This window comes from Cydia splendana, chromosome 4, assembly GCF_910591565.1.
Source record: "Cydia splendana chromosome 4, ilCydSple1.2, whole genome shotgun sequence".
Taxonomy (NCBI): domain Eukaryota; kingdom Metazoa; phylum Arthropoda; class Insecta; order Lepidoptera; family Tortricidae; genus Cydia; species Cydia splendana.
Genome location: NC_085963.1, coordinates 12,052,818 through 12,066,623, shown reverse-complemented (window position 1 = coordinate 12,066,623; position 13,806 = coordinate 12,052,818). Strand labels below are relative to the sequence as shown.

The 13,806-nt window shown below is 35.5% G+C and overlaps 2 protein-coding genes across 2 annotated transcripts in view; one reads left to right on the top strand and one right to left on the bottom strand.

Annotated features, from left to right (window-relative positions):
* Positions 1-710: 710 nt before the first annotated feature.
* LOC134789943 (Golgi phosphoprotein 3 homolog sauron) lies at positions 711-7,861 on the top strand. Its single transcript, XM_063760672.1, has 5 exons — positions 711-1,024; positions 1,113-1,260; positions 2,593-2,691; positions 3,301-3,476; positions 5,838-7,861. The coding sequence occupies exons 1-5, from the start codon at positions 836-838 to the stop codon at positions 6,084-6,086; spliced, it is 861 nt and encodes a 286-aa protein (XP_063616742.1). The 5' UTR covers positions 711-835; the 3' UTR covers positions 6,087-7,861.
* Positions 7,862-8,502: 641 nt separating this feature from the next.
* LOC134789921 (C-Maf-inducing protein-like) overlaps positions 8,503-13,806 on the bottom strand; it is a 59,272-nt gene continuing 53,968 nt past the window's right edge. The window contains exons 12-14 of the mRNA XM_063760616.1: positions 13,143-13,298; positions 12,412-12,556; positions 8,503-12,054 (exon numbers count right to left, since the gene is read on the bottom strand). Coding sequence (XP_063616686.1) covers positions 11,930-12,054; positions 12,412-12,556; positions 13,143-13,298 — 426 coding nt within the window. The 3' untranslated portion in view covers positions 8,503-11,929. The remainder of the gene's footprint in view (positions 12,055-12,411; positions 12,557-13,142; positions 13,299-13,806) is intronic.

Below are 13,806 nucleotides of genomic sequence, written 5' to 3'. Positions count from 1 at the left end.
GATGTGGCATTATAATAATGTAGACGTAAACTTAATAACATGAATTTTTTTTTGTGGCAGATACATGATGTTTATAAGAAAACAAAATATTAAAAATAAAAGCGGTGGATGAATTTGACACACATTTGTTTGAATAACATATTATAATATCCTGTGAAGTACAACACTTCACTTACCGACTATAATTTTATTTTAGGCATTTTAGGTTCACTATTAGGTATTTATTAAATGTCATTATACCCGTGGATGAAACTGACACAAAATGCGTGTGTACGTAGGAAGCCACTTTGATTTTACAGGGAAACAAAGAATTTCATATAGAATATTTTTTTTACCGAATGCTGTTTAAAAAAAGAAATACCTAAATTTCTACCTAAGCAAGTACCTAGGATGACACAAATTATTATTATTAGGTTTAGTGTGTGGTCTGGAAACTATATGTAAAAAATAAGCAACATTAATAATCTTATAACTTCAAAAGTTATTGCTACCGGACTAAAATTTGAAATTGAATGAAAGAGAAGCCAACGAAAGAAATAATAATTTCAATTACATACGTATTGCATAATAATTATTATATGCAAAATATGGTATAACAATAATTATATTAATATTGTTCTTGTGCTTCGAACTATAAAATTTGTAATGTTGCTGCTTATAATGGTAATCGAATGTTAAAAACGAAACGCAAACGTCGGCCATATTTTCCCGACGTTCACGACATTCGTGTTGCAAAGCAAACGTCAACAATTCGCTGCAAATAGGAATTCATTTTATATTTACAAGTGCTGCGTCCTCAATAATATTTAGTGCCCCGTTTTTGTTTTAATGTAAAATGAATAGAACTGAGGGTTTGGTACAACGTAAACACGTTGCAAAAGACAATAATTCAGATGGTAATTTGAAGGAAAACCACGACATCGATGATAAGAAAAATGATAAAAGCTATGATGACGGAGATTCAAAAGAAACAAGATTGACATTAATGGAAGAAGTATTACTTTTAGGATTAAAGGATAAAGAGGTAATCATATTTTGCGATATCAGAAATAAGTATGTAGCTGGTTTAGGTCGCCTCCTTTCATTGTGTTCATTAATGACGAATGTTTCAGGGTTACACATCATTTTGGAATGACTGCATATCGAGCGGCTTGAGAGGATGTATTCTCATCGAACTGGGCTTAAGAGGTCGAGTAGAGTTGGAAAAAGCTGGTATGAGGAGAAAGGGACTGCTGTCTAGGAAAGTCATTGTAAAATCAGGTACCTACTTAATTTGACTTGCCTCTCTCTTTTTAAGATTTAGCTGATGATAGCTGTCATCTATCAAAGGTTTGCTATACCTTTTACATAACTTCTGATAGAATTTTATTGTATGTGTACATTTATTTAATAGTGTGGTATTGTTGTGTCATCATACTAATTTTATGTGGTGAGGTAAACTAAGTTAGTAATCTTAAAATGAAACAGACAAGGTTTATTGTTATTAAATCCCAGATACTAACTCTACAGTTTGAATTCTACAATTTTATTAGTCCAACTGAACTTTTACATATTAGTATTTGGGAAAAAGAGCTTATAGGTTAAACATTTAACTGAGACAGTTGTAGCACAGATTAAATAATAGTACTGCCGTACAGAAAGGAAACTTCCTACAAAACCAAAGTTTGACAGTGGTTCAGGGTCGAATCATGCTATCCCTTTCTAATATAGGGCACTATCCCTTTCAGCTATTTAGGGTTGTCAAAATTCAAGTCATTATCTTATCTGTGGTCGTGCACGCAAAAGGAAGTCAAGTGATGCCAACCCTAATAATTGCTCGGAGCAATGCTGAGCCGAGCGGAGCCGAGTTTGGCCGAAGTCAGGAGTTTCGCACCCCTGGTTGTAGTCAAAATATCTTGTGATAATATTAATACTTCCAAATCCCAATATTAAGGGAGGTAGTGCTTCTCAATGTATACTTATAAGCATACCAACATTTTTGGGTGTGGGAATGATTTCATGTGTTTATAACTTTGTTCATTGTAAAATAGTTGCCAAACTATGAATAAAAAATAGGTACCTAGTAAGTTCCAAACGGGCTTAGAAATGTTCAAATAGTTTCTTTTTACAGTTTTTAACTTTTTTTTTGGCTATAGTTCGTTTTTTTAGCATTAGAAAAAAGGTAAACAATCTTGGTGTGTATTTTTATTGAAAAATAAGTCGCGGCAAATATGTAACAATTATAAATCATATACGATTATTTACATTCTTTTGCTTTCAAAAGTAATAGTTACTGATTTTTAAAAAGAGTTTTTCAATTAAAAGACACGTCAAGGACGCATAGTCTTTTTCTAATGCAAAATAAACGAACTACAGAGTAGAAAATTGCCGCACCCTAAAAATCCGGGGTATGCTTATAAGTAGTGCTACCATCTCTAAATTTGCCGAACCCGGACAAAGACTTTAAAAAACCCCGACATTTGGCGTAAATCGCATTTTTTTTCCGGACGTGTATTTATACGGTTTTTACCTACTCTGTACACAATAATGCTGGTAAATAATTAAATTCTATAAGGTGTTTCCTCACATAAAAAATTACTATATTGTTTTCAGATACACCTACAGGAGATGTCCTATTGGATGAAGCTTTGAAACACATGAAAGAAACTGATCCACCTGAATCTGTACAAAGCTGGATAGAATACCTTAGTGGTTAGTATCACACTCCGGTTGTTTACAATGAAATTGAATAACCTAATCTATTAATAAATATTTTTTTTTATAAATAAATCATTTATTCAGATGAAATAAACCCTATTATACAGATTTTTTTCTTCTGCCAAACTGCAGGGCAGTTTGTGGGCAGAGGGAACTCCCTTAAAACATAGATGGGTAGACTTAGCTAATTGCCTAATTAATTGTTAACTTAAGTACATATTATAGGACATTCTTACACTGATTGACAAAGTCCCACAGTAAGCTCTAGACTTGTGATGTGGGTACTCAGACAATGATATATGTATTACATAAATACTGGAACAGATATCTGTGCTCATCACACAAATACCTTACCGGGATTCAAACCAGGGCCATCGGCTTCATAGGCAGTGTCACCACATTAATTGAGCAGTATTAGCAATAAGGGATTTAAAATCAATGAATAAAGTAAAAAAAAACTACTAAAATTATATATAATAATTTAGTGTGTGGTCTTGTATGTGTTCTTGTGTGTGAATTAAATAGCTTTTTAGGTATGTTTTCATTTCATTTATATCATTTATATTTTTATTTAGCTCATGGAAATATCTGTTTTGTTTCCAGGTGAAACATGGAATCCCATGAAACTCAAATATCAATTAAAAAACGTCCGTGAAAGGCTGGCTAAGAATTTAGTAGAAAAAGGTGTCCTGACGACTGAGAAGCAAAACTTTTTGCTCTTTGATATGACCACACACCCCCTGACAGACAACGTAGTGAAGTGCCGTTTAGTTAAAAAGGTAGGTAATCAAATGGCTTTTACAATAATGTTGATTTTAAAGCAGTGCTTGATGCTAATCAATTCCAAAGTAAAAACTATATAATTCATTACACCACCTAGAGTTAACCCGTCGGAACCCGGGCTTTAATGGATATATTTTATACTGATGATATATTATATGGACGTCATGTGATGGCACCTTAGGCACCAAAAGATTAAGCCCTCTATCAGTTTCAGTCTTCAGCGTTTCTCCTGATGAAACCCCCTTGTGATGAGGAAACAATCCACAACACTGCATGGAATGAAATAAAATATTTGTTTCCCTTCTTCTGCTGTGTTTGGCCTGTTTTGTGTGTTCTATTTCTTTTTTACTTAGGCTTTGCGACCTTCTGTGACCACCCAATAGGGCCTCCACCACATATTGAAAAACATTTCTATAATAATAATCCACCCTTTTTATCTCTTGTAGAAAACTGACCGAATTGTTTTATTTTAGACGGCTAATGACCATGATGTAATCTTATCAAGTACCTGTTAAAGAACATTATGAGTAATTAGAAATGGGTGATGCTAATTAAGTAATGCAATCAAATTGCATTAGGGCTGGCTTTGCTCATAATCTAACTAGTTTTCATTGCAAATAGCAACTCTATTGTTTGCTTATTCTTGTTTGATAACTGACGAAACAATGTGCGCGTAAAACAGGATGGTGATTATTTAGTGCCGCTGTCACACCTATGTGCATTGTTTTGGCATATTTTGGTTAAGTTTCATAACAGTTCTATTGTTATAATGTTCAAAATATTTCACGTTAACTCGCAGTTTACTTCTATGTTACGCCACTAATTATGTGAACATGTCTTAAAATAATAAGACATGTATTGATATTTAATCTTGTACCTTTAAACGAGCAATATTTATTCATATATTTCGGGGATCTCGGAAACGGTTCTAATGATTTTGATGAAATTTGCTTTATGGGGGTTTTCGGGGGCGAAAAATCGATCTAGCTAGGTCTTATCTCTGGGAAAACGCGCATTTACGAGTTTTTATATGTTTTCCGAGCGTGGTAAAATAACTGAATATCATGAAGTTACCAATGCAGCTTTTACGACAGCTATAACTACAGGTCTGCAACATTAAGCCACGTTTCATTACATACTACATACATTTATGTAATAAAGGAATTCGATTGGCAAGTCTAATATACTTACAGAGTGGCCAAAAATAAGTGCTTTCCCGTTGCCAGTGAGGTTTTTGGATTATACTGAGCAACTTTTACTATGGGATCAACCCCGATATCGCAAAAAAAAACTAACCCTCCCATAGAAAATGGACCAGCCAAAATGTATGAAACAGCCACATTTTTTTTCGCGATTTCGTGGTTGGTCCCATAGCAGGGGTGCGAAACTCCTGACTTCGGTCAAACTCGGCTCAGCATTGCTCCTAGCAATTATTAGGGTTGGCACCACTTGACTTCCTTTTGCGTGCACGACCACAGATAAGATAATCACTTGATTTTTGACAACCCTAAATAGCCTAAAGGGATAGTGCCATATATTAGAAAGGGACAGCATGATTCGACCCTGAACCGCTGTCAAACTTCGGTTTTGTAGGAAGTTTCCTTTCTGTACGGTAGTACTATTAATTATTCTGTGCCCATAGTAAAAGTTGCTCAGTATAATCCCAAAACCTCCCTGGCAACGGGAATGCACTTATTTTTTGACCACCATGTATCTTCTTCTTCTTGTCCTTGCCCATATTCCCAGTTTATCTGGGGTCGGGCCTCCTTGTGCAGCGGCGCCAGGACCCTCTGTCCCGGGTCCACCATGTACATTCGTTTAAAAAAAATTGTCAGTATAAAGTTGGTAAGACAACAGTAAACACACGGTATTTTTTTGAACTGGCGTTAATTTAAAAGGTGCATTCCTGAGCGTAAGTTAAGTTATTTTTTCAAAGTATCCAATTAAATCCATTTTGAAGATAACTAATAATATCTTTTTAATCTATTGAGGTTGGTACCTATTCCATCTGTCCAATATTTTGGTCCAATGTGTATTTGCGTCTCACATTTTGCTTAATGAGAGAGTGAGACGCAATGCACATTTGACAAGTAGAATACCACCCTATAAGGCCTTTACGAATGAGTACTTCACAGAAAGAGAGGTGTAGATCACTGGTTGGCGTAGAGGGTAACCGAATACATACATAGTATACTCGAAATATAGAAGGATTTTTTTCTGTTGTAAATTCAAGTATTTCGGACTATTGATATTCGAAAAGACACATTGTAATAGTTTTCAACACAACAATAGCGATGGAGATGGAGCAGTTAATTGTTTAAATATCAGAAATTACGATATTTTTTTAAATATTTCAGGTGCAAGAAGCGGCGCTGCGGCGTTCGGTGACGGACGTGGCGCACGCCGACAAGCGGTCGCTGGCGCTGCTGATGCTGGCGCACTCGGCCGACGTGCTGGAGAACGCGTTCGCGCCGCTCTCCGACGAGGACTACGAGCTGGCCACGCGTCGCGTGCGCACGCTCCTCGACCTGGACTTCGAGGCCGAGGCCATGCGCCCCGAGGCCTGCGAGATCATGTGGGCCGTCTTCGCCGCCTTCACTAAATAACAATTATTCATAAACAATATTCACGCGTACCGATTATATCGTTATCGCTGACAACCAGGAAGTTGCGCAATTTAAAGTTCGTATCGAAATTATCAACAGAAAGGCGACTTTATAGTTCAAATTCCGTAATGTAATTATTTGCAAAGCGATGTCCGAGTGGGAGATGATTACTTTTATGAGATTTCAATCGCCGTCGGTTTTCTAATCGAAACAAGTTAAATATCGTTATAGTAAGAAGTGAGTTGTTAATAGTGTCATCAGTCATGGGGTTTTGTATGTCAAATAAAAGCCAGTATTACTTAAGTTTGAGCTGTTCAGATTTGAGTCAAAAATTCCTGACAAAGGATATCCCAGCTTCCTGATTTAAATTATTCCTTCCTGACATACATTGGAATTTTTGCACAATTTTTCTTAATTTTTGATATGTCAGATTGTGTATTAGATTTTTATATGTACCTATTTTGTAAAGTGTAACCCAGTTAAATGTAACAATATTATTTTAATGTACCTAAGTAGATTTATGTGCTGATGGTATTACTTAAATAAAACGAACTCAAGCTTTTCTGAGCATGATGTGACTTTGATTTAGATCTTTTGGTACATTGAAATGTTTAAAATAAGTTAATGATTTTGTATATTTTTTATATATGGATCCAAGAGTGTCTGAATTTGTAGTATTTCTTTCTGTCTTCTTTATTCACTAGAGACTATGGTTTATTTTAGAAATAGGAACGCTTGCCTTGCTGTATTGAACTGTATCTATAAATGTCAGAGTAATTAAGTTGTGTAGCTCTAAACACTGTTAGTAACAGATATGAAGATATCACTATCCACATTAAATTTATTAGTTTTTAAAAGTAGTTTATTTCGCGCGTAGTACTTTCCATTCGTTGTTTGTTTTGCAATTCTATGCAGTTTCGATAGATTTATTTTTATGAATATTGCTTTTAAATTAAGTAACTTAATGGGTGATGTTGTATGTGTCACAATATAACATTATTGTGATATACCTAAATGAATGGTGGCTCAGCTCAAAACACAATCCTGATACGAGTTATGACAAGTAATATCTAAAAGTTTCTGGTGCCACGGTATTACAACTATTACAAGGACAGACTATCTAGCATGATTGCGTTTAAGTCGGATATAATGCCTTACTTTGGTCATACTGAAAATTCCTGGACTGGCCACTTAGAAAAAATAAGTCGTCTCATATATCAGAATCCAGAAACTTTCAGTATGGCCCACGTATTAATATCAAGTCGGAGCTGTTATCTAGAACAGGCATAAACTCAATCATGCTACCACTGCAGGTGCTCTAGGTTTAGGTATTGTATCACTGTTTAGTATGGTTTGTGTCGACTAAAACTTTTTGAGGCAACAACACTACTTTACCTCAATGCTTTTGTAATGGATACCAGGCTTACAAAATGTTCAAAAAAACGCAGAACGCCTTTATTGGAGTGACTCGTATGTGTCATGAATCATAAGAGTCGATACCTAGTTATTAAGTAGCTTAAATTTAAATCGTGGTGTAAGATAAGTTTCCTTTTATTTATCATTTGTTTCGAAACACGTTATACGTTGGGACATTGTTTTAATAAATTATATTTGTACATAAATAGTCTATGATATTTTACAAAATTAAGGAAATAAATCGAAAACAAAATTCACAATTTAAGAAGTGTGTAAAAAAATAGTTATAAAATGTATCATAAAATTCATACATGTAATGGTATTAAAATTATTGAAATATATTCCTTAGTACCTATTAACTGAGCTGTTTTGTTTATCTTTATTGTCTTTGAACTGATTTTACAAGTACATATTGCCCTCATTTGGTTGGTCTTCACTGCAGTTCTACTTTACCAACCCTTTTTTTGGTAATGTAGAATAAGGTAGAGTCCCTGATGCATCTATGATGCATGATGCGATGTCCCCAGTTAGGAATAAAACGATCATAATTATAAGTTTTAAAATAAGTTTTATTATAAAATCGCACACTTCTCACACTGGACAAATAAGTCTTATACCTCTTCGTGACACTAATTTCAATGTACGTAATACTTTTGCCGTTTATGTTTTGTTTATTGGTAGGTGTAGTGTAGGTAGGTACATACATTAAAAACATCACTGAATTGAACAGACACATCTTTTACATTCACTTCAAGTTGCATGGTTGGATAACAAACCTACATATTAATGAATAAGTGACGTTTATATTATTTACAAAAGAAAATCCATCTGTAAACATGTGCCCTTCTGCCTCAACAGAGTCTTTAAAACAACAAACATTCTAAATTATTTGACAGGATAGTAGAACCCATACAAAATAAATAAGATTATAATACATTCTAGATACTTATGCTATAATTACCTACAAAAATTAAGTATAAATTCAGTCATTGAAATAAGAATAAGACTGTTGACTGTTTTGTACATATTTACCTATTGTTGACTTCGACCGCAACTAGTGTGCCTATAGCTTGCTCGGATGCTTATCTAATCTGGCTCGGCTATTACCTATTGCCATGTTAAGATGTTTTATTACCTTAGATATTATGTATTTTAATTATTATTTCAGATATGTTGAAATGTTTCATAATGACAAATACAATACGCTTAGATATAAGCGTCCTCTGGCCCCTCTGGTTTCAGGAGGCGCAACTAGTAACGCAATTGTAGTAGGTACCAATATTTAAAGACGTATTTTCACTGGAGCGATTACGAGTACCTAATTCGACGTCGACAAAAATTTAGTTTTAGCATGGGGTTGTCGACTAGAATATAACAGTTGCCCAAGTGTAAAAAGCGCCTCAGGACTATACTTTTTTTGAACTAAAATATAATAAAACTGGATAGACTTACGCATAAGAATCATATAAATAATTTGTGTGAAATATAATATATATATATACATACTTACAATTAAGAGATTGTACTTCAATTAAGAAACACCTCACAAGAGCACACTAACATTCAAAAATGCTTGTCGGATTAATACTCACAGCCAACATGTCTTAAAATAATCCTATAGTAATAGGTAGTTTAAGCGTAACTTTTATTTTAATAAATAACTACATGTATCTATCTAGGTAACCGACTCAACAGCAATCCTACAATAAACACGCATATACATTTTATTGTGACTGACCCCAGCAGACGGACGCTATTGCAATACTGCTTTCGACATAGGTAGACAAAATTACTAGTGTAAATGGAAAACGAAAGGGTGATTGTGTGACTACCTTTCTATCTCTTTGAAAACTATTCGCCGTCGATCATATGAATTCGTATAGATATATTTTTTTAGACTTAGGTAGCATATTTAATATTCTCTTAGGTATGCTTACAGTGCTTATGTAAGTACATAAACAAATTTCATAGTGCCCACTCTAAGTTGTCTACCTACAATTGATTTGTAGATTTACAGACAGCGGCAAGCATCGTACACGGACGCGAGTAGTTCAACAATAGTAACCGTGGCGAACTGTATGTCACCATTTTAATAAGATGGTCTATTCAGTTAAAATTGGTATTCTCTCGATTATTTTTGATTTAACAGTTACTTAACATGAATTATATTTAATTATTAGATTTATTAGATATTTACAGGGATTAGGTTGCGAATTGTATTTCAGTATAGTCTGTATATTTTTAACAGCAATGGAAATTGCAATAAGATTCAAAATGAACTAATGGAAAAAATATTTTTCTAGGCTGTGTGTGGTCGCTTTGACTCGCTGGCACTCAGTACTACGGTTACTGAGTGCCGGCGAGTAGAACGCTACAGAACCAGTCTAAAATGTGTCATCGAGATGATTCCGGTGGCAAATGGAATAATTTAGACCCTTTTTTGCAGGTAAGTAGCACGCGCGGTTTTACTTAAGAATAGACAAAGGATTAGCCGTCGGGGCTTGTTTCAAATCTACAGACTATACCTATGGTACCGTTCAGTTCAGTACCGACTGATGGATAGTCGAACAGGGTTTTACGATAAAGGTTTACTGCCAGCCAAAATGGGTGGCACTAAGAATTAAGTATGTACATCTTACCTAGCTCTCGAACAACAGTGGAATATGCAAATGTACTCGCTTTTACATATTTATTTACAGGATTTAGTGCGCAAAGTAGTCGTTATGGAATAAGTAGATACACGCAGGTCACTTATAAGTATTACGACATACAATACTGATTGGGGCAGTCATGGGGCTAAAATAATCAAATTGAATTGCAGCATTGAAATACAGATATGTGTAATTTACGGAAGGTATCCAATAAGTTGGGAATGTTCTAGAAACTTAACAAAAAATATGTAAAAGTAGTATGGTTTCGACAAAATTAAAAATGTGGAAATTTTTGCAATTTTCGAAATTTACCGTCCGCACATCATTAAATATCTATAATTGGAATTCAATAGTCTACATTTACATTACACTAAATACTGGATTTGTTGGATATCAATAGCAATTTATATGTTAAATTCACGCTATTTTCATAAAGAGAACTTTAAATATGTGAATTTTAGGTAACACTGAGAATTATTTATTTATAATGACGTAAGTTATTTTAAATAATATGAAAATTCTCCATTTAGGTATTTGGGTGGAAATAAACAGATAAGGTTTACTCGGGTAATTCCGAATGTCGAAAACTGGCGGATAATTCCGAAAAGAGACTTTTATTATGATGGAATTAAGGGTGATTTTCATCTGATTTTCGGAATTATCCGACATTCGGTAATACCCGAATACACCTTACAGAATAATACATACCTATAGAATAAGACATTAACATCTTAACATTTTCTAAACGCTAAACCTAATTGGTGTAAACAGTCTCACTGACATCGCATTTATACCTAAACTAAATTTATTTACATTGAAGTCCTAAAGACCAATGAATTTTCTACAAAACCGAGTAATGAATTACTGACATAGAATAATTATTAAATTCGTAATTTTTGTGCCTATATTAAATATATAAAATGGGAAACAATAGACAAATACTGGGAATCACAATTAAACCACAATATTAACGCTGACAAACCTTAAATCATTAATATTAAATGTGAACTTTCTTCTAATAATGCTCTGCGACCTGCGTTAAGCACGCTTAGATTAGCAACAAGTCATGAACGGCATTGACAAACGTTTAATGCTATTGTCCAACTATAAAACTAGATACCTATTGGCATTAAGTTTTTAACGTTTTGAACGCCAAACGGCGCATCCATTTGCCGTGCCACTGACGCCACGGGGGTAAAATTTAGTTTTGCGAATAAATAATGCCAACCTAAAAGTGGGGTGTTTTTAAGTAGATTTTCATCAAAAAACGATCGACGTCAAATGCCGTCTTTGGCGTCGTTGTCACGATCTTGCGCTGACGTCAATTGCCGTCTGTGGCGTTCAAAAGGTTAAAGGACAAACATATTTAGTATTCGACCTAAATATAGATACTTACTTACCATATAACCGGAAAAATGTGATTATTTATTGCAGGTTACAAACGCATTAATCTCTAAATCAACAAACCAAACTCCTAAATTACCTATACTTATTTGTAAACAAAACTTTTAGTTGCAATCGATTTAGCATTTGCTTTAGTTAGACAATTGTAGGTACAGTCAGCATCAAATAGATTATTGAAAGCCTAAGTGGTCTAAGTAATATAATTAGGTAGGATAGTAACACACCTCTGTTATTTGATGCTGGTTGTATTACAGCCTGTTTCGGCAGTGATTGGTAGTCAGATTAATTCGTTTGTAAAGTACATCTGAGATCGAGTGAAGCTTATATGATGGTGTTGTTGGAGCTTGTGGAGGGGCGAGGCGAGGTCCGCTGTCACCACGCCTCCGTGTAGCGGATGTCGTATTCCTGCAGGCCCGGCAGCCGCTCGCGCAGCGCCGCGAACGCCTCGGCCGACAGTCGCGTGCTGTTCAGGTTCAGGCGACGGAGGCTGGTCAGAGCTGGAACACAAATAGTTTCTGTTATTCTAGGTGCTGGTACTAATGGCACATAGACGCTACTAGCGTCAATCGCTGGAACGAACAATAGTTTATAATATATGATATGAATTACCTATGCATGTTAATTAAGTATCTTAGGTTGTGTTGCGGGGCATTAGGTACCTACGACTTGACTCAGTAAAATCCCAAAACTACAAGTTGGGTATAATCCTACAATCATATTAGCAGGTGCTCGGCGGACGGCAATCAACTTCGTGAAGTCTAGGAATTGTGTTGCCCATAGGTAAACAAGTCCAGCTAGCGCAGCAACGGCAATTGTTAAGGCAATACAGAAAGAAAATTACAGGCAAAAATTACCTGAGAGTGCTTCAATGCCCTTGTCAGAGACAGGTGTCTCACATAAGTTGAGGACCTGCAGTCGTGGCAGGTGCTCCGCGATAAGCTGAACTCCAGAATCTCCGAATTGAGTTGCCCATAAGTTCAGGTATCGTAACGACGGCAGCTGTAAAATATTTATATAATGTTACAAGGTCTGAGATTTGTTTTATGTTTCGTCAATATATTTATTTATTTATTTATTGATTGACACTTAGGTAATACATTCTCATTTAGGTACATTTAATTATAGCAAAAAATGGTAAATTATAATACAATCCAAAGAAGGAAGGAATATTTACAGCGTTAATTAATACCTATTAATGGCAATAATGATTACCTACGATATATCTAGGTAATAGAATAGCATAGAGAAAAATATTTCTCTATGGTAATAGCCAGTAAATTGCACTTTCATTGTTTATTTCCAAGTAGGTATGTTTGAAGTGATTCGACTACTAAATGGAACGGTATGCGGAAAAATCGCTGTGTAATGGTTAACGGTTACCTGTACTAGTTTTACCTACATAGGTAGGCTTAGATGGACCGGAGAGCAGAATACCTACATTTTTGAATTTTAAGTTATAGATGCCCTAATTTTTTTTAATGTTGTTAAGGGGCAGGCGCCCGCCACACGAAACGTCACGAAACGAGCCCAAAATGAATCCCGCTGCCATGTCCTGATCAGTCACACCTAGGTGCTCGCTGCTTACCTTGATGAGGTGGTGTGCGCAGGCGCTAGTGACGCTGGTGAAGGCGAGTGAGAGGCACTCGAGGTTGCCGAGCGCGCCAGCTTCAAGCAGCGCTGCCACGTCCTCGTCGGTCGCGCGCACCGGCAAAGCTAACCGTCGCGGTCCACCCTCTGCTTGCTGGAATAAAAATTAATAGATTATAACGATAGTCTAAGTTAAACGTTCTATTCGTTAACGAAAAAATGTTTAGGATATTTTCTTGTTAGCGGGAAAGTTAGGCTGCATTTCCGTTTCCACCAGAGCTGTGCGAGGATACGTATAGCGAGGGATACGTTTGTTATGAAGCAATAAAATCACTTCATATAACCTATCATTGCTCAGCGTGTAGGTAGCGATTCTATTTATATTGGTTCCTAACAAACCCAGCCTTAGTTTTCAACTTCCAAGCACGGCTGAGATTTTATTCGGTACTTTATGATTTCGGTGGACGTAGATTTACTTATATTGATATCCCAACAAAAACATAAATATGTGAAATGCGAGCCAAGTTCAATATTAAGAATAGGTATGTGTCGTTGTTGACTCGCCGACAAAAGAATTAAGATCTTTACGGGTGCCAAGTTCTGTGCGTGTAGAAAATCCTGAATTTATAAAGGATTTGACTTGGCTACTTTTCACCAACAAA